The 21891-nt window shown below is 42.8% G+C and overlaps 1 protein-coding gene across 1 annotated transcript in view; it reads right to left on the bottom strand.

Moving 5' to 3' along the window:
* Window positions 1-21891, bottom strand: part of ATP10B (ATPase phospholipid transporting 10B (putative)) — a 316381-nt gene that overhangs the window by 82653 nt on the left and 211837 nt on the right. The window contains exons 5-7 of the mRNA XM_027545764.1: window positions 10151-10236; window positions 6191-6297; window positions 2064-2195 (exon numbers count right to left, since the gene is read on the bottom strand). Coding sequence (XP_027401565.1) covers window positions 2064-2195; window positions 6191-6297; window positions 10151-10236 — 325 coding nt within the window. The remainder of the gene's footprint in view (window positions 1-2063; window positions 2196-6190; window positions 6298-10150; window positions 10237-21891) is intronic.

The raw sequence follows: 21891 nt of genomic DNA, 5'->3' as shown, positions 1-21891 counted from the left end.
CCAAGAGTTTTGCAGCATCTCTGCTGACACGGATGGACCACAAAACCAATCGGTGGCTTTCTTGTTTGCTGGCTTCTGCTCCCTGCAGGTACTGCCCTTCCAGCTTTGAGCCCCCCTTGGAGTGCCGTGGGAACTGCATTCATTCAAAACTCCAGGCCATGCACAAGACTAACCCTGTGGTCACACATAAGAACTTTGTGGGCTGGGCAACATTTTAGGTCTTGGACACTGTCTTAAAAACAGTGATGAGGACTTCCCTGGTGGTCCAGTGTCTAAGATTCTGTGCTCCCAATTGCAGGGGGCCTGAGTTCGATCCCTGGTCAGGGAACTAGATTCCACATGCTGCAACTAAGACCTGGCACAGTCAAATAAATAAATATAAATAAATATTAAAAAGAAATAGTTTCTAAAAAATAAAGTATAACAACAGTGATGGGTGCGATTTCTGATAGAAACAAGTGAAGAGCAAACGAGACAGCTGCTCCCTGGTGCAGAGTCAGCAGGGGGCTCTGGACTCAGCATATGAGTTCTTCAATTTGATCCTCCCTGCTTCTTTTAAGGCCTCCTTTAGGGTGTCAAGAACCGTCCTTAGTGTTGAGCCATAGAGCGGGAGAGTAAGAACGAGGATCGTACTCGCTGCCCTGCCTACCCTCCAAGGATCGACTGAAATAACTCCGGATCACTCCTCCCACAGCGGTCTGCATTGGCTGTAGTAGATCTGGCCTCAGCCTGCTCTGTTCGGGGTTCCATTCTTGGCTTTGCTCTTGCCAAATAGCCAAACTCTCCTCTGCAAAAGAATGATTTTCCCTCCTGCCACTGTGCTTTGTCTGTGCTGTCCTTAGGGTAAAGTGTCGTCTCTTTTCTTTCACAGCTGCTGGCCCCATCCTGTCCCTGCCACCTCCCTCTTCTGGTGAGAATCAGCTTCAGCAAGACTTCCTTCCTTGATGCTCCCATAACACCAGCAGCAGGCTGAATGCTGTCCCCTAAGGTGTCTGTGTACTCAACCTGGGGCCCTGTGAGTATGCAGAAGGGACCTTGCAGACAGGATTGAGTGAAGGACCCTGAGATGGCGAAGAGGAGCCTGGGTTATCTGGGTGGGCCTGATGATGGTGTTACAAGTGTCCTTATAACAAGGAGGCACAGGGGGATATGCCCACAGACAAGAAGGAGATGTGAAGTAAGGCACTTTGAAAACGAAGGTGTGTGTGTGTGTGTGTGCTCATTCGCTTAGTTGTGTCTGACTCTTCATGACCCCTCTGGACTGTAGCCCTTCAGGCTCCTCTGTCCGTGGGATTCTCCAGGCAAGAATACTGGAGCCATTTCCTTCTCCAGGGGATCTTCCTGACCCAGGGACGGAGCTGGAGTCTCCTACGACTGCTGCATTGGCAGGCGGATTCTTTACCACCTGGAAGTCCTGAAAATCTCCCAGTGCCGCAAATGCGGAAACCCAGGTGGCCAGCAGAAACCAAAAAGACAAGGGGCTGCTCCCCGCAGCTCAGGGTCTCCGGAAGGAGCTGGTCCTGCAGGCACCCTGGTTTTAATCCAGTGAAATTGATTTTGGACTTCTGAACCCTGGATATGTAACAGAATCAGCTAGTGTTGTTTTAAACCACTCAATTTGCATTAACCTTTTACAGCAGCACTAGGAAAGGAACACAGTACCTGGTGCCGCCCTCACTGAATGTGACAGATGGTGTTATTGATTCTGCTCTCTGGCTGGACTTGTTCCTGCTGGACTCTGAGGACCTTCCTGCTCTCTGAGGACAGTCCTGTGATTGATTCATCTGTTACCCTCTCTGGGTAAGGGGGTGCCTGGGTTCAGGAAGTATTTCCTGAATAGACACATGCCAGATGCTCTTCCTAAGATTTAGGGCACATACAACTTTCAGAACAATGTCACCTGCATTTTGGCTGAATGGGCACCCTGTTAAATACAGAGTAGGCTTGTTTTTATTTATTAACTTCTTTTTGTAGATAAGGAAACTGAGGCTCTGTGTTGAGGCAACTGGCACAAAAGAAACAGAAGATGCCTGTGGCGTTGTTCTTTCCAGAACATTCCATACCTACAGCTCCAATGAGGCACATGAGGAAGAGGATGCCGATGCAGGAGAAGATGTCTCTGTTCATGCGCCGCTCGATCTTGCTGCGTTTGTACCGCGGGCCGCTGTTGTTCAGCATGGCTTTCGTCTCATGGCCTTTGTGGGAGAAGTCAGATCGTCAGTCTTTGGCCCCCCTTTTGCCTCTGGCTCTTCCCGCAGGAGATTTACCTCTGTGCGGGGCAGGGACAGAGTGCAGACGGAGAGAATGGATGTGTGGACACAGGAAGGGTCTTGGGGTGGTGGGGGGATGAAATGGGAGAATGAGATTGATATGTGTACACTATTGTGTATAAACAAGATAGCTAGTGGGAATCTGTTGTGCGGCACAGGGCGCTCAGCTCAGTGCTCTGTGATGACCTGGAGGCATGGGGTGTGGGGGGATGGGGGGGAGGCTCAAGAGGGAGGGGATATATGATACAACATATGTGTATACAAATGGCTGGTTCATGTTATTGTATAGCAGAAATTAACACAACACTGTAAAAGCACATCTACTCCAATTGAAAAAAAAAAAAACCTAAAAAAATTAACAAAACAAGAGAGGCTTCATTCTCTAACCTGGATGTGTCCTGGCATAGGGAGGTTCTGGGAGCAGCTGGAGAGACCTCACACAATTGGTCAGCGGGTTTTTACGGAACACCCCCTACCTGTTGGACATGGGGGTGGGGAGGGGGCGTGGACCAGGCTCCTGTGCACAGGCTGTGTCCTACACAACTCAAGAGGCAGCCCTCACTTTGTAGCTGTCATCGATTTGTAAGCCTCTTAGGACACATTTCTAGCAAACAACAGAAGGCTGTCTTGAGGAAGGGCCATCTTCTAATTTGCACAAAGGGGCTGTTATGGGTTAGTGGTGGGATACAGTAGTTAAGACAGACGATTCACATGCTGGTGAAGATACGCAAGCAAACAAGTAAATAAGGTCATTACAGTTGGTTGTAAGTCCCATGAAGTAAACAATAAATAAGGGCTAGAAAAATAAGAGATGCCGTTAGAGAGCATGGTCAGGGAAGGCTTCTCAGAGGAGGTGACATTTAAAGGAGACATGAATGGAGAGAAAAAGTTGGTAGAAAAGGGCTTTGGGCTGGGGAACAGTACATGCCAAGGCCCTGTGGCAGCACTGTACTTGAGGCCAGTCATTTTCATGCTTGCTTCTTTGCTAAGGTGTTTGTTGCTTGTACAAGAGCATAGTGGCCAAAGGCCTCCACCCCAGCATTAACTCTGGGCAGCTCCTCTCCTGTCTTGGAGTTCTGCATAAAATTTTGTTCAAAGAAAAAATAATAAAATTTAAAAACTACTGATCTTATCCAGTCGCCCCTTTTCTCCAGTTGGAGAAACCTATGATGGAAGCATAGAAGGGACTTGTTCCAAGTGAAAGGATACATGAACATCAGAGCCGCATGGAGAACCCAGGATGCTAATTCCCACTCTATTTCTCCTTCCACTGACCCCTGGTACCCAAGTCACTCAGCTAAGAGCTGACAGTCTAACTAAGCCTTGTCTTTAAACAGAGCCTTTCCCTTGGGGCTGCTAAATTTTAATTACTGTGCCATACCCCTCAGAAGACAAATTAAAAGACACCATCATACGTTTCCTGTGCAAAATGAAAGAGAACCAATACATCAGCTCTAGCAGCGAGTGGTTTAATGCTGTTTAGCTGGTGGCCTTGTGGATTTAAAGTGGCAGTGAAACCGCAGGAGTGAGCATGCTCTGGGCTTATCATGTCAGGCTGCAGTTGTTCAAGGGCTGCCATAGCTGGGGTCCCTGCCTGCCCTGGGCTCACCCCATACAAGGTATCCTGGGACCACCCCCTTCACCCACTCCTCACTTCCTAAGACTCTTCTGTCCCTTTGGCAAAATGTGGTCTCATGGGGGAGGCATCATGGTGTGGTGGATAGAACGTGGGCTCCAATGTCTGACAGAGTTTGGCTCTCAGGCACTTGACCTTGGGTTGGAGGGAATTAATCTCAGGAGACATATGACCTTGGTGGAATTAATCCTTTGGTATCTCAATTCCTCATCTGCAAAATGAGATATTATGGTTGTGTGCTCTGGCATAAGGGAATGAACGGATACATATAAAGTACCTAAACTAGTTGGTACACAGTAGGGCCTCAATAAATGTCTGCAGTGAGAAGCATACACCTCCACGTGGAATTTCTTCCTCTTGGAAAACTCGACTTGGTTTTTTTTTGATCCTGAGGCGCTCCTGTTGTGTCCATCTATACCTCCAAGGCAGAGAGTACAGCTCCAGACCAGTCATTCTCCGCAGGGGACTTGGTTCCCCAGGGCACATTTGAAAAAGTCTTCAGAAATTTTTGGTCATCATCTTTGAGGAGGTGGCACCAATGGCATCTAGTTGGCAGAAGCCAGGGCTGCTGCTAAACATCCTATAGGGTGCCCCCCCGCCCCCCACAAAGAACAATCTGGGACAAAGGTCACCAGTGTTGATGCTGAGAACCCCTGCTCTAGATGACAACACTTAACACCATTAGTACCATGTTGGCTCACATTTTTTGAGACCCTGATGTGTGCCAGGCTAGTGTTAAGCCCTTTTCACAGATCATCTCATTTGAACCTCACAGTCCTATGAGAACAGGTTAGCAGTGCCTTTTGTGTGGAAAGCTTGACCAGCTTTTCAGGAACTTGCAGCCAAGGGCTCGATTAGTGTGTGTGAAAGTCGCTCAGTCATGTCCGACTCTTTGCGACTGCATGGACTACACAGTCCATGGAATTCTCCAGGCCAGAATACTGAAGTGGGTAGCTGTTCCCTTCTCCAGGGAATTTTCCCAACCCAGGGATTGAACCCATGTCTCCTGCATTGCAGGCAGATTCTTTACCAGCTGAGCTTCTAGGGAAGCCCAGGGCTGGTTTAGCCCCAGGCAGTCTGACTCCCAGTAACCATGATTAACTCCCTCTCTGTCTGACCTCTCATAGGCCACTCCTGTCATCCACTCAGAGATTTGTTTCTGCTCAGGTAGAGAAGAAAACTCAATGTTTATGAGGGTTTTTTGGTGGGGCAGGGATTATTGAAGGGGTCATGTTTAGAAAGTCTGCCAGACAGCACTGAACTCCACTGTCAAAGACCCTCGAAAGCAGTGACCTGTGTTGACAAATATAGCCAGCTAGATTGTGACACTATTTCAAAAAAACCCTACTTTTCTCTCACAGTCTGCCAAAGGGAGTCATGGGGTAGACTGATGTGTTAGTGCTCTTCCATGTCTAACAAAGTTTGGATTCTATGCAGACAAAAACATACCAACTAAAAGTAAACAAAATATTATAAGGTGTCCCAGTGAGTGCAAGATCCAGGGAAACTTATTCTGGAGGGTTCCAGGGAAGGTAGACACTCCAGGGAGACTGCGTTACCTCCATAGAGGTTTGCGGTTGTTCAAGTGAAAACAGACATGGGCTGAGCACCTGTGGAGCGCCAGGTGCCAGGTCCTGGGGGTTCAGCTGTCCCAAGACCCCCTCCAAATCTCATTATGAGAAGTGCTGCTGTTGTCTTTTCTCAAGGGGAAGCAAAATCAAAGTGCAAAGAAGAGACAGACCACCGTATACAGAACCACAAAATGAATAAAGCTTATAATAAAAACAACTGCAAAAACAACAACCAAGACTCATCATGGCCTCATGTGCTACACACGGCACTGGGTGCTTTCCATGTCTGGGCCACTGTGCTCTCAGGAGTGCTTTATGAGACAGATACAGATGTTATTCCCATTGTACAGATGAGGACACGGAGGCAGACACGGAGATGTTGCTAAGTTTGGTGAGGTTACTCCTCAAGCTCAAGAAGATGCTCTTCAATCCCACCTATGGTTACTGTCACAAAACCATTAGGGATGCATGAGTCCCCCTCCCCGTGTTATCCAGATGAGTGACAGTGACTCAGAATCGAATTAAGTCTCCTGTGGACCAAGTGAGCTGCTGTGATTCCAGCCTTAGTTTGCTTAGCTGAGAAACAGGAAATCACATGCCTCTACCCGTTAGAAGTGATGTGAGCTCCCACCAACTAAAGATGAATTTGGAGGAGGTTTTGGAGGAAGGAGGAGAAAGGGCAGGGACATAGGAAAGTGTTCAGGGACAATAACCTGCGTAGATGACAATGCCAACAGCCACTTCAGTGTTTCTGATGGTGCAGCCTCGAAGCAGAAGACTCTCACTGCCAAAGCCTGTCCTGGTCTGATCGGGATGTTCCCTGGAGATGATGAAAGACAGGAACGGTAGTGTCTCAGAATTAGAAGTGGTGAGTGAACATGATCCCTCTTCTTCAGAAAGCAATAGTAACTTGGAAACTAATTCCCATGTTTAAATGCAAGACTTCATTGGTCCTAGGACACCTAATGGGGACTGGACCATTAGAGGAGAATTACCTATCCCTAAGGATGTGATTTTGCCTAAGAGGCAGAACTCCGATGAGGAAGATTCAAAATGGTTTTAGGGGCAAAACGTGGGGGAACTGGCTTCTGACCCTGCAAGGATAGGTGCTGTGCTCCCTGAGGCAGTGTTCACACGCCCATCACAGCTGCTGGGTCTGCACCCACACAAGCTGAACTCTACACACACAAGTCTGTAGAGGACAAGGGACAGTCCCACCTCTCTTATCATGAGACTTTGAGGAAGGGCAGCCCAGAGGCTCCCCTCTTGGCCTCTCTTGCTCCATCCTCATAAAATAAACAGACCTCACAGCAGGAGGACCAGTGGCCTTTGCGCAACATCCTGGGAGGCAGCTTCTCAAAGGGGAGATCCGTAGAGCTCTTCCCTTCTAGACTCAGGAAGCATCACAATTTCCCACTTCACTCTAGAAACTTCTGAGTCAACCCACACCAGGGTGGACTCTGTGTCTGGTCCTCATTCAGTCCTGATGTCCTTCCCCTCTGGGATTTTTAGGAAGTTTAAATATAACTTCCTCACAACACTGGGGAGAACAGAACAGTAATCATCTGAACCCTAACGGATTTTCTCTCCTTCTAACTCTTTAATACTTCATTTCTCTAGGTCCAGTCATGTTTCCTACGTATTACATAATGGTCATGACAACCTTAGAAGGTAGGTCATGTTTCATACCCATTTTAAAAATACGAAAACTGAGGCAATCATAGTACATGGCAGAAAGGGGATTCAAATCCAGGAAGTCTGGCTCCAGAATGCTACAATACCACTCAGTACACTCAGAATAATTCTTTACTGTGTTTATAAACTATATTACTTACATGATTTTATTTGACTCTTCACAGCTCTGGGAAGTTAGCAGGGTGATTATCCTTGCTTATGAGAAAGTTGAAACTCAGAAAGGGTGAGAGATCTTTCCAAGGACATACTTCCGGGACATAGAACATCCCAGGACTTGGGAACCCAGACCCCAAACACCAAGCCTCATGTGATTTTCACTACATTGGAATTCTTAAAGTAGCAGCCCATTAATTTATACTGAATCAGTCATTTCCATTTGCAATTCTTTTGAATTTAACAAGGAAATATCTTAGTTTATCTCTGTTAATCCTTTCTAACACTTATTTATCTAATTTTTTAACATGAAGGAGGTTTTGGCAATAGTCTGTAGTTAGAGTACAATAACTGTTTTGATTTCATTTTACTAATTTTGCTGTTATAAAATTTATATATGGAAAGTAATACTGCCATAAATCTATGGCAAGCTATATATAGCAGTGATTCGGGTTGCCCATAGTGCCAGTAACATAACTTTTTCTTCTGAAATAAATTAAGAGAAAAATAAGCCAATTAAAAATCTGTAATATATAGTGTTTATGAGTGTGATACAAATCATAAAGGTGGCTGAAGTTGGAGACGCACCTGTCCTTATGGAGGGAGCTGCTACAGATGGAATATTGAATGATTCACTGTTTAGTAGCTAGTGGTTTAAAGGGCATTTTTATGATGCTCTAAGGTGATAACCTATGACAGCATCTTCCTCGTCTCCTGGTCATAATGTTCCTTCATAGCCCTTCTATTTAGTGCACTGTTTACAGGGATGCTTTATCTAACTGACTCACGGCAGTATTTCTCCACCTTGATACTACTGACTGTTTGGGTGGGATTAGTCTTTGTTGCGGGTCTGCTCTGTGCCTTATAGGATGCCGAGCAGCATCTCTGACCCCTACCCACCAGATGCCAGCAGCACCTCGTCCCAGCTGTGATAATCAACAACGTGTCAGACACCGTAAAGGTCCTTTGATAGAGAGGAGGGAAGGGGTTTGAGAACCACTGCCCTGGACTGATCTTATTGCTTAAAAATTGCATCGTCAAATCTGACATTCCTCATCTTCAAAGCATTAAAAACTACTCAGTTTCTAGCCAGCCTGGGTAGCCCCAAGAGAGTTCCTACATTAAGGAGGCCCAAAGAAGCTTCTGGACACCTGGAGGCATCAGACCTGTGGTTTGCTCAGCAAGAGAGTGTAGGTCATCTGTGGGTGGTGGGCCTCGGCAGAGATGTGGGAGCATGATGGAGAACTTGCCAGCATCCCATGGGCTGGCTGGTAGACTGACCAACTGCACTTTCCGGGCTCACCCAGTCCTGGGCAGGTGGGGAAAGTTGCCTTTAGAGGCAGTGACCAGGAAGAGGAGGTTCTGGGGGTTGAATGGAGCTGGGAAAGTTCTGTCTGAGATGAGCCCAGGCTGAAGCTTAGAAAGGCTGGATGCTGGCATGAGCTGTTTGGGGGAGAAAGGATTATAAATAGAAACCCAGCAATGAGGCTGCTCTCCAAGAGGTTGGAGAATGACTCAAGGCATGGGAGCCTTGGGATGAACCAAATCCACAAAACTTGTGCATGAGGGGAGGACTTCTTGCCCAGGCGGGTGACAAGCTCCAGTTCGCCAGATGCCTGCTATGAATCCTCTTCTCCTCCAGGAACTTGCGCCCTTCTCTGTCTGTCTCCATCTGTGCTCTTTAATTTTTTAAAAAGTAATTTGCACTGAAAATCTGCCATTTCTTTTGCATTGTTCTTGCTTTTCCCCCTTTTATCTTGCTCCTCAAGACATCTCATATGGCCTGGGGAACAGTGGTTGGCGGGAAAGCCCTGGCACCTGCCTCCTGAGAAATCTTCTGAAGTCTCATTGCAAGCCTATTGGTAGAGAAGCTGCCATAACATGTCTGCGCTCATCGTCTGCATGTAGACAATGCAAAACACAGGGGTTAGAGTGAAAAGACAGGATGCAAGTCCTGGCCCTGCCTTGTAGCTGCTGTATGCCCTTGAGGGAATCCTGAAAACTTTTATCATCAGATTTCCCGTCTGACAACTGGGAATCAGAATTCTCACTTCCCTGGGTTGTTTTGCAGATTAAATGAGATGATGTTCTGAGAAAGTCCTCTGAAAGGCTTAAAGCCCTGAATAGGGCCTTTATTCACATCTTTCACCACTGCTCTTTTTTTTTTTTTTGGTCTTTTGCATTAAGACCAGTTGTCAAATGTGGGAGCAAAATTACAGCAAAACTCTCAGGCTGAATCAAAACTGAAATAATAACAACAGTAATTGCAATAGCAGTAACATCATGAACTATCTACTCTGCCTGTTTTCATGCTTTGTGTATGATCAACTCTCAGACAAGAAAATTCCTGTGATATAATCTTTATTTTACAGGAGTGGCAATGAAGGCCCAGAGAGGTTAATTAATTTACTCAAGGTCACACAGCTTATAAGTGATAGAGCCTGGTTTCAAACCTAGGTCTGTCAAACTCCAAAGTCCCCTTTCTTACCCACAGTGCAATAAAGGCTCCTTCAGAAATCTGGTCTAAATTTAATCATATTTGCCTCCCCTGAATCAGAGTGTGGTCTTGATTTTGATGCTGTTTCACAGAGTTCTAAAAAAACTATTAGTGAATTTAAACCTGCGAGATAATTAAATGTCACTCCATCAGCAACAAAGACTGGAAAAGGTTTCTCAATTTAGTTAGGTTTCTCTAACCCTTTCTTAAGATAAAAAGAAATAAACTTTCTTAGGATCCAGATGCTTATTTGTTTGGCCATTTTGAGACAAAACTTCTAGCTGCAGAGGCAATATTTATAAGCAACACACAGGTGGCAAATACTTACATATAACCTTTAAATTTGTTGAGGTGGTTGTTGGGCTTCTCACACACGATGGTGTTGTGGAAATGTTCTGGTTGGAACTGGACCTCCTGTGAGAGAGGGAATGCTGTGAGGTTATTACGTCAGAGGGATCTCGTTTTAATAGGATCACTGGGAGAGCTAATCATAGTTAGAACCATTGCAAATAGGGTAATCCCCACTTGTTGCACCGTGATAATTGTAATGTGTTAGAAAAAACAGCTAACATCCTCATTAAGGAGGAAGAAGTAGATGCAGATGAAAACTTGAGTGCTTGGTAAAGGGAGGGTCCTGTCCTGACTAATTTTTTCTGGCCTGGATTTCATTCTCTAGACTCAAGTTGCCCTGTAGAACTTACTGCCATGATGGACATGTTCTATGTCTGCACTGTCTAAAGTGGAAACCACACATCGTGTGTGGCTGTGGAAATATGGTAGTATGACTGAGGAACTGATTTAACTTTTATTTAATTTTAATTAATTTAAATAGCTACCTGGGGTTAGTGGCTACCAAACTGGACAGTATAGAAATAGATGATCAAAAAGAAGAAATTATAAATCACACCACCTACAGCTAGCCAATATTCTTGCGTATTTAGAATTTCCAGAGTTTAAAAAAGTATGTACATACACCTACACACATTTATGTATGGGCACACACCCACATTTATGCATTTCAAAAAGTCAGACTTAGTGGTCATATACAGTGAACATTTTTACACATTATTACATTTTTCTATATCTCTTAAACACCTGGATAGAAACCTATTGTATAAATGCCACCATATTTCACTACTGAACACTGACCTGGTTTCAACTGTTGGCTGTTGCAAAAATGCTGTGAAAATAATAGCTAATAAAACAAAATAAGTAGCATTTACTGGACTCTTACTTCTGTCAGATGCTGTGATGAGAACTTTAGAAATGCTATTTTTTCTTCAAGCTTACAATTCTTCTATGAAGTAAGAACTTGGCTGCCGTCTATGGGGTTGCACAGTCAGACACGACTGAAGCAACTTAGCAGCAGCAGCAGCAGAGATGGGAAAACTATGACTCAGAAGGGTTAAGAGGCTGCCTGTGGTCATATCAGGACCAGAATTTGAATCCGAGTCTGACTGCCGACCCTCTGTTCTTTACTTGTACACCACACTGCCCCCCACCCCCTACTCCCACAAACATTCTTGCAGCCAAGCATTTAAAACACATTCTTGCCTCTTCATTTTTTCTCTTTCGTTAGGTATTTTAGTTTACAATCTCTTAAAGTCCAACCTGAGGAAAATACAACTAGGGGTGAGGAGATCTTTCCTTTTAATTCTACCCTACATTGGCTAAAAGTACATTCAATCATTGAGCCTCCATTTTCTCATCTATAGAATGGGGCTAACACCACTGTGCCTCAGAAGACAGAATTTGTGTGGGAAAGTTTTGAAAGATGTAACAGGCCATGCCATAGAAGGAAGTAGTGCTAAAGGTGGCATTGGAACTGGTTCCCTGGGTAGAGATTTAGCCTGAGTAGTGAATTTATCACTCCAAGCTGCAAGGTACAACTGTTCAAAGGGGTAAATTGATTAGAAGAAACGACAGCGTCTTCTGGCTTGGTGTAAATATACTGTCCATTGGTTCTGTGGGGGTGCCAACATAAATAAACTCTCTGCTCACTTGAAATAAATTACCCATCCAGGAGTTTCTAAAAATACAGCCCTTTCCGCCTCCAAGTATTGATTTTTTCAGGGACAAACACTTGCCGACTTCTGAGATGATGACAAATAACACTGTGATTTGTCAGCTGCCTTCGCAGTCCTGATTAAGCCATGTGCTTCCCTCTGGATCCATACCACTCGGCTCACTCCGGCTTTTGGAATCTGAACTCATTTCAGATGTCTGCAGCAGCGGGTCTGAGAGCTAATGATCACCCTGCAGTGAGACTGTCGCCCGTTTAATCATCTCCAGGGATCCCTGGCTGTCTTGTCCTCCAGCGGGGCTTCCCAGTGACCTTCCTTCTGAAGTGTCCTGTGTTCTTTTATTCTTCTGGGCACTTGTCTTGGGTGCTCTGTCTGTCTCCTTCTCCACATGGAGAGGTGATTTTGCCCTTCCTAGCTCCCTGGACCCTGGGCTCCTTCCATTCTTCCCTAGATGGACTGTGGAGAAGGACACACGGGCCCTACAGTCGCCAGACAGCCCCTCAGGATTGCTGCCTTCCCTGGCTTTGCTGTAACTCACTCCAGGCAGCTGCTCGGAGAACCCAAGGACAGCGGTGGTGGGGGACTGTCAAGCCCTACAAATCTGCCAGGGGCCTTTATTTACTTTTTTGAGCTTGTAAAATTTATTTATTGGAGTATAATTGCTTTATGATGTTATGTTAGTTTCTGCTGTACAACAAAGTGAATCAGCTATATGTATACATATATCCCCTCCCTCTTGGACCTCCCTCCCTCTCCCCTCATCCCATCCCACCCTTCTAAGTCATCACAGAGCACTGAGTTGAGTTCCCTGAGCTACACAGCAGCTCCCTACTAGAGTTTCTGATCCACTTCTGGCTCACTTAGCTTTTCTTACCTTGGGGATAAAGCCCACTACCCACCTTTTCTTGCTGACCCAGCCTATTACCAAAGGCACCACCCTTGAGGAAAGTAATAGCCATCAGGGTACAAGAAAAGATAAGCCCCTTCCGTAGAGGACAGCATCGTGTGTGGTTCTTCAGGTCAGACACAATGATGTGGGGCATTTACTGTGTTCCAGGCACCTGTCATTAAGTTTTCACAGTAACCTTAAGAGGTGTGGACAGAAGTGCAAATGCAGATCAATAAAGCAATTGTCTTATGGTTGGTAAGTAACAGAGCCAGCATTGAAAGCCACAACATCGGAATTTAAAGCCAGTCATCATTATCACCACAGTCATTGTTATCATTGTCATCATCATCATCAATACATTTATTCCACTTTCTCTTTCTATGATTATTATTACAGCACTTATTGGATGCTTATTAAGTGTCAAGAACAGCTAAATATTTCACACATGCTCCTCTCTTGAAGTCACACAATAAACTGATCAGATCGGCACTATTATTACCCTATTTTATAATACAGAAGAAGGGACTGAGGCATAGGGAGAGTCAGTGAATTTCCCCAATGGCACACAGTTAGCAGAGCAGAAGACAGAATTTCTGATGCCATACAGCCCACCCTCTTAAACCACAGTGCTATTCTGATGCACAAAGGAAAGACGATCATTTAAGAACTCCTTTCGGTCCTGTTTCCTTTTCTATGTTCCTTTTCCACTTCCTATGATCAAAGTACCTGATATGATAAATGAGGTCAACATGTAGTTGACCCTTGAACAACATGGGTTTGAACTGTGTGGATCCACTTACACAGGTTTTTTTTAATAAACACTATGGTATTACCTGATCTGTGGTCAGTTGAATTGGTAGATGTGGAACTGTGACTACAAAGGACTGACTATAAATTATAAATAGATTTTCCACTGTGTGGATGGTTAGCATCCCTGACCTCTGTGTTATTCAGGGGCCAACTATATGTGGAATCTAAATTTTAATAAAAGCTATTGCCAGAGTCAGGGAGTGGTGGGTGGGTAAAGGAAGTCAAAAGTTAGAAGCTTCCAGTTAAAAGGTAAATAAGTCAAGAAATATAATGTAAACATGGAAACTATATTAATACTTACTACCGTGCATATTTGAAAGTTGTTAAGAGAGTAGATCTTAAGAGTTCTGATCAAAAGAAGAAAAAGTAACCATGTATGGTGATCAGTATTTATTTAGATTTGTGATCATTCCACAATATATACAGATAAAAAGTCATTATGCTATACATCTAGAACTAACATAAGGTTATATGTCAGTTATTTCTTAATAAAAAATATAAGCAAACTCCAATGTCTAGGAATCATCATTACCACCATCACTACCACCCTTCTTAACTTGGGCCAAATAAGGAAGAATCAAAAACTAAAATACATAATATTGTCATGCTGACCTTTGATTTACTGCTATTAACATTTTTGTATTACTCTGTTTCTAAAAGATTTATTTTTATGTTTCATGAAAGGTTTTGCACTCTCATTGTCTTTTCTAGTATCTACACAGATACCTGGTTGGTTGGCAGGTCAAGGTGTTTCTAAGACCAGGGTGGCTCAACCTTGTCACTCTTGACATTTCGGGCCGGATGATTCTTTGATGTTTAGCAGCATCCCTGGCCTTTACCAACTTGATGCCAGTAGCACCCTCCCTTTCTCCCCCTCAGTTGTGACAGCCAAAAATGTTTACAGACATCTCCAGATGTCCCTTGGGGCGCAGGGAAAGAACTAAACATTGTTCTCAAAGAAGTTCCAAGTTAACATGAGATGAAGTTGCAAGGATTCTCTATCTTAACCGTCCATTAAGAAAGGACATGATCTGAATTTTTCTATTTTCTTTCTCATCTATTGGAAAAAATATTAGGCTTTATGCCTGGAGGTCATAATGACTTATAATAATAGAAATCCATATACATCACACTATACTACAGAAACTATTATATAAGCATGTTGAGGGTCTAGGTCATAATGACTTGTAATAAGAGAAATCTGTATATATCATTCTATACTATAAAAGCTCCTGTATAAGCATGGCTGGGTCACTTGCAATATGTGTACTATCCTATGGTTAAAAATAAAAGGAGATTAATTTGGAAAAAAATTATTTTTTATATATTGTAGAAAATTTATGGGATTTCCCTAGTAGCTCAGCTAGTAAAGAATCCGCCTGCAATTCAAGAGACCCTGGTTCATTCCTGGGTGGGGAAGATACCCTAGAAAAGGGATAGGCTACCCATTCCAGTTTTCATGGGCTTCCCTGGTGGCTCAGATGGTAAAGAATCTGTCTGCAATATGGGAGACCTGGGTTTGATCCCTCAGTTTGGAAGAACCCCTAGAGGAAGGCATGGCAATCCACTCCAGTATTCTTGCCTAGAGAATCCCCATGGACAAAGGAGCCCGGTGGGCTACAGTCCATGGGGTTCCAAAGAGTAGATGGAGTAAATAAGCACACACACACACACAGAGAAAATATATGTAAATTACTACAACTAATAAACAAGGCAGTGTGTTACCTCTTTCAAGTATATTTGCAATTTAAAGTAGGGTACTTTCAAAGAATAGAGGCTAAGACACAAAATTGCCTTGATATAGAACATTCTTTGAGAATTATTAATTTTATACATATATTTTTAACATTTGAGATTTTTTTAATTTGCCACCTCCTCTATGCTGCTACTGCTGCTGCTAAGTCGCTTCAGTCGTGTCCGACTCTGTGCGACCCCAGAGACGGCAGCCCATCAGACTCCCCCATCCCTGGGATTCTCCAGGCAAGAACACTGGAGTGGGTTGCCATTTCCTTCTCCAATGCATGAAAGTGAAAAGTGAAAGTGAAGTCACTCAGTCGTGTCCGACCCTCAGCGACCCCATGGACTACAGCCTTCCAGGCTCCTCCGTCCATGGGATTTTCCAGGCGAGAGTACTGGAGTGGGGTGCCATTGCCTTCTCCTCTATGAAACCTATCCAAATCCCCGCAGTTTTACCTCAGTCAATAAGAACTGTTCTTTTAACATGTTTCCACATGAACTCTCATGCCTCCATTTAACACTGGTGTATCTAGGTCTCTGCTTTATTGAGCAAACTGTCAGCTTCCTCTAGAGCACCTCCCATGACACCTTGTGTTAACAGGCATACTATAAAGATTTGGAGCTTCAGCTTCAGCAATGAATATTCAGGGTTGAAGAAAATCTGAATATTCATTGGAAGGACTGATGCTGAAGCTCCAATACTTTGGCCATCTGATGTGAAGAGCTGACTCACTGGAAAAGACCCTGATGATGGGAAAGATTGAAAGCAAAAAGATAAGGGGATGGCAGAGGATGAGATGATTAGATAGCATCACTGACTCAATGAACATGAATCTAAGCAAACTCCAGGAGACAGTGAAGGACAGGGAAGCCTGGTGTGCTGTAGTCCATTGGGTCACAAAGAGTTGGAAATGACTTAGCAACTGAATAACAACAACATAAAGATTTGTAAAGGCAAGGTTAGCTGGAGAGATGAATATTAGGACATTAAATACTGAAAGGTGATGGATGAGGAGATAACAATGAAAACCTCTGTAAAGACCTGTAAAAGCACCAGGTACAAATGTTAACTTTGATTTAGGGGAATAAGATTGCTCTTGCAAGGAAATGTGGCTCAACTAAGAAAAGAAAATCTAATTCTTTGGCTCAACTAATAAAAAAGAAAAAGGAGTCAAGGTCCTAGATCCCAACATGGGCGAGACTAGTCTCCCATCCTCCACATATTCAACCATTTATTGAATATTCATAATGTATGAGCCATGGATGAAGTGAGAGAGAATCAGAGAAGGAAGAGGTTATTGACACAACTCAATTATTGCAGCCATAAAACAGCTCAAAGTTCCCAGGTTAGTCTGGTGTGTCAATTGTGGTATCTATGAAAGCTAAGAAAGTGAGCCAAGAGTTAAAGTGTAATGACTCTGGGATTAAGGTACTCTCATTGACCTATGCCCTAGATACAATAAGCCTCCTGGGGCCACCGGGAAAGTCAAGGTGAAGTAAAGAGGTTGAGATATATTCCTATATCTAGAAGAGGCTATTCCCCTTAAATTAGCCTCAACTTTTACTTTCTTAGTTTTTTTTCAGTATTATTCATGTTGATCAACAAATGTGATTACATAAATGTATCAATGATCTTTTGAAATTTGTTTTCTGTTCACTCACTCTCTATCCTGTTCTCCTTTCTTTAACAATCCTTTAACTTCCTTTTGGGAAATTACCTTTTCTCCCTGGTTCATAATCTTCATGGGACTATAAATCAAGATGCCCTGCCCACTAGCCTATCTCACTGTGGGACTTTGACTTGAGTAGAATAACTCAAAGAAGGAAAAACAAAGGAGACTATTAAGTAATTGCTGCTACTAATATTCTCCTGCTGCATTAGTTCTTGTTTTTGTGCCTGGGTCTTCATATGAAGCTGAAACTCCAAAACTTTGGCCACCTGATGCGAAGAGCTGACACATTTGAAAAGACCCTGATGCTGGGAAAGATTGAGGGCAGGAAGAGAAGGGGACGACAGAGGATGAGATGGTTGGATGGCATCACCGACTCAATGGACATGAGTTTGGGTGAACTCCAGGAGTTGGTGATGGACAGGGAGGCCTAGCATGCTGTGGTTCATGGGGTTGCAAAGAGTCAGACACGACTGAGCAACTGAACTGAACTTCATATTTCCTTGGCTTCTATGAATCGCACCGTGTACTTCACTCCTTCTATTTTACCTCCCAGCACATTTTTGTAATAATCCTGTTTTGCTTAAGTGAGCCAGAGTCATTTCTGTTCCTTGAAAACAAAAATTCCAGTCAACACAGCGGTGTGCTCAAACTATTGGGTATCTCTGGGCCTTTAAAAAATAACGATGTTTATTTACTTGGTAAAATCACACTTCACAAAATGCTGTCCCTCATTTGCTTAATCTTATTTGATCTTTCCAACTCTCCTGTAAAGTGTTCTGGACAGGTTAGTGTCATTTTATAGGAGATAAAACTGAGTGTTGCTAATGCTAAGTAGCTTGCTCAAGGTCACATAGCTCATGAACATCCAGTTTTGTCTCATTCTAAAGTGTGTGCTTGTTCTTTGCTGGATGTAAGCATTTAATGCTGTCTTCTTACACAACAAACCCTCTGGACCTTTCTCATGCTTTCTTTGCAAGTTTTCCATATTTACAATTCTCTTAAACCTTCATTGCCAAGCTCAAGGGTTTTACCTCTTAAGGACCCATCTATCTACCACAGATTACAGCAATTTCTCCTTTCTTTGATTCTAGACAATTTGCAATATCCATACCCCAACTTAGACCTTTATGTATTTTATACTTTTAATTGTCAAATACCAAGTTATTTCTATAAGCCAATTGGTAGATGAAACATTGCAACTTGTCTATAAATCCCCATGTGTACCAAAATGCTGTCTGTGGACAGATTGAAAATAACTCTCACACATACATGGTTTTCAATTTTCTGTAGGAATTCCTGAGGTCAATAAATACAAATCTATTTTTAAAGATCACCAAATTCATAGTAGCTTTTCATTTTAATTTATTTTCTAAACTAATAGATGCTTAAAGGACAACTATTTTCAGAGAAAAGGGATTGGGGTGTAAGGATTATCAAAAAAATTTTTTTATCATTTTTTTTAATAAAAAATTTTTGATTGTCACTGAGTGACTTCACTTTCACTTTTCACTTTCATGCGTTGAAGAAGGAAATGGCAACCCACTCCAGTGTTCCTGCCTGGAGAATCCCAGGGACAGAGGAGCCTGGTGGGCTGCCATCTATGGGGTCACACAGAGTCAGACACGACTGAAGTGACTTAGCAGCAGCAGCAGCAGCAGCGGGTCTTTATGTTATAGAAAAATAGGGACCCATAGTCCTAAGCTCTTTTTTTTTTTCTAATTTTATTTTATTTTTAAACTTTACATAATTGTATTAGTTTTGCCAAATATCAAAATGAATCCGCCACAGGTATACATGTGTTCCCCATCCTGAACCCTCCTCCCTCCTCCCTCCCCATACCATCCCTCTGGGTCGTCCCAGTGCACTAGCCCCAAGCATCCAGTATCGTGCATCGAACCTGGACTGGCAACTCGTTTCATACATGATATTTTACATGTTTCAATGCCATTCTCCCAAATCTTCCCACCCTCTCCCTCTCCCACAGAGTCCATAAGACTGTTCTATACATCAGTGTCTCTTTTGCTGTCTCGTAATAGGAAGTTTGTCTTAGATCACTTTGAAACCCCTCAAGGGCCATTAGGAAATATTCAAGAAAGATTCTTCTTGCAAGATGGCAGAGTAGGAAGACCTTGAGCTCACCTTCTCCCATGGGCATATCAAATTATAACTATTTACAAACCAACTATGAATGAAAATGATCTGAAGACTAGAAGAAGAGATTTTTCAAAATGAAGGATATAATGAAGGAACCACAAGTTGTTGAGTAGGAGGTACAGAGATGTAGAGATGTAGTAATAGTCAATATCCACACCTCCAGGTAAGAAACTCACAAATGGGAGAGTCACAATTGCAGAGGTTCTCCCCAGGGATTAAGGGTCTGAGACCCACATCAGGCTCCCCAGCCCAGGAGTTCTGTACCAGGAAGACAAGCCCCAAGAACATCTGGTTTTGAAGGCTAGTGGGGCTTGTGTATGGGAGAGCAGAAGGAAACAAAGACTTCATTCTTTAAAGGCACATGCAAAATCTCACACACTCCGAGACCCAGAACAAAGGTTGTCATTTGAAAGGAACCTGGATCAGACCAACTTACTAACCTTGGAGACCCTTCCAGAGTGGCAGGAGGCAACTGGGACTCCCTCTGTGAGAGGCTGGTGGCAGTCATTTTCAGAAGCTCATTCTACCATGAAGAGGCTGGTGTTGGCAACTGCCAGTTTGGAGTCCTCTTTCTAGCCTCTTAGAGCTGGGACCTGGGCCCTGGCCCCTCATGGCAGAGGACACTGCTCTTAAAACTGCTTTTGTTGTAGTCTATAGATTTTGAATCATTGTGTTCAAAAGCAATTTTAAGAGTAAAGCTATAGAGATACAAGCTTACTTCAGGAAACAAGAAAATTCTCAAAAAAACAACATAACCTTATACTTAAAGTAACAAGAAAAAGAAGAACAAACAAAGCTAAAAGTGAGTAGAAGAAAAGAAATAAATATCAGAGAGAAAATAAATAAAAGAGACTTAAAAAAATAAAGAAAGAAATATTGATGAAATTAAGAGCTGATTCTTTGAAAAGATAAAACTGATAAACCTTTAGCCAGACTCATCAAGAAAAAGAGAGAAAACTCAAATAAAATAAATCAGAAATGAAAGAAGCTATAGCTGACACCAGAAAATACAAAGGATCAGAAGAGATTACTATGAACAATTATATGTCAATAAAATGGACAATACATAAGAAATGGATAAACTCCTAGAAACATACAATCTCTCAAGACTGAGTCAGAAAGAAATACAAAATATAAACAGACCAATAACACTAATGAAATTGAGTCAGTAGCCAAAAAACTACTTATAAGCCAAAGTCCAGGGCCAGATGACTTCACAGGTAAATTCTACTTTAGACACTTAAAGAAGAATTAACTTCTACACTTCTCAACTATTCCTAAAAATTGAAAAGAAATGCTTTCAAATTCATTTTATGAAGCCAGCATCACCCTGATTCCAAAACCAAAGACACCACGAAAACATAACAGGCCAATAACAATGATAAATATAAATGATCCTGAACAAAATATTAGCAAACCAAGTCTAACAATATATTAAAAAGATCATATACCATGATCAAGTGGGGTTTATTCCAGGGATGCAGGAATCATTCAATATCTTCAAATCAATGTGACATACCACACTAACAAACTGAAGAAGAAAAAATCATGTGACCATCTCATAGATGCATAAAAATCTTTTGACAAAATTCAACATACTTTTATGGTAAAAACTCTCAACAAAGTGGGCATAGAGGGAATACATCTAAACATAATAAAGGCCATGTAAGACAAACCTGTAGCCAACACCATACTCAACAGTGAAAAGCTGAAATCATTTCCTCTAAGATCAGGAACTAGACAAGAATGCCCACCATTACCACTTTTATTGGAAGTCCTAGCTATAGCAACAAGATATGAGAAAGGAGTAACAGGCATTGAAATAGGGAAGGAAGAAGTAAAAGGTCACTATTTTTCAGATGACATAATACTGTCCATAGAAAATCCTAAAGATGTCACCAGAATAACTACTAGAACCCATCACTGAATTTCATGAAGTTGCAGGATACAAATTAATACATAGAAACCTGTTGTATTTCTAAATACTAACAATGAACTATCAGAAAGAGAAATTAAGAAAACAATTTCATTTAACAACTGCATCAAAAAGAATCATACCTAGGAATAAATCTAAGGAGATTAAAGACTTATATTTGGGAAACTATAAGACACTGATAAAAGAAATCAAAGACAACACAAACAAATGGAAAATAAACAATTCTCATGGATTGGAAGAAATAATATTGTTAAAATGACCAGGCTACCCAGTGCAATTTATAGATTCAATGTAATCTCTATTAAAACACCAGTGTTAAATTTCATAGGACATCTGTCTAGTCAAGGCTATGGTTTTTCCTGTGGTCATGTATGGATGTGAGAGTTGGACTGTGAAGAAGGCTGAGCGCTGAAGAATTGATGCTTTTGAACTGTGGTGTTGGAGAAGACTCTTGAGAGTCCCTTGGACTGCAAGGAGATCCAACCAGTCCATTCTGAAGATCAGCCCTGGGATTTCTCTGGAAGGAATGTTGCTAAAGCTGAAACTCCAGTACTTTGGCCACCTCATGCAAAGAGTTGACTCATTGGAAAAGACTCTGATGCTGGGAGGGATTGGGGGCAGGAGGAGAAGGGGATGACAGAGGATGAGATGGCTGGATGGCATCACTGACTCGATGGACGTGAGTCTGAGTGAACTCCGGGAGTTGGTGATGGACAGGGAGGCCTGGCGTGCTGCGATTCATGGGGTCACAAAGAGTTGGACATGACTAAGCGACTGAACTGAACTGAACTGAGGACAAGTAATTCTAAGATTTGATTGGAAGCACAAATGACACAGAATAGCCAA

Source organism: Bos indicus x Bos taurus, chromosome 7 (genome assembly GCF_003369695.1).
Source record: "Bos indicus x Bos taurus breed Angus x Brahman F1 hybrid chromosome 7, Bos_hybrid_MaternalHap_v2.0, whole genome shotgun sequence".
NCBI classification, from domain to species: Eukaryota; Metazoa; Chordata; class Mammalia; order Artiodactyla; family Bovidae; genus Bos; species Bos indicus x Bos taurus.
The sequence above is the reverse complement of the archived record's forward strand: the minus strand, read 5'-3'. Positions and strand labels throughout refer to the sequence as shown.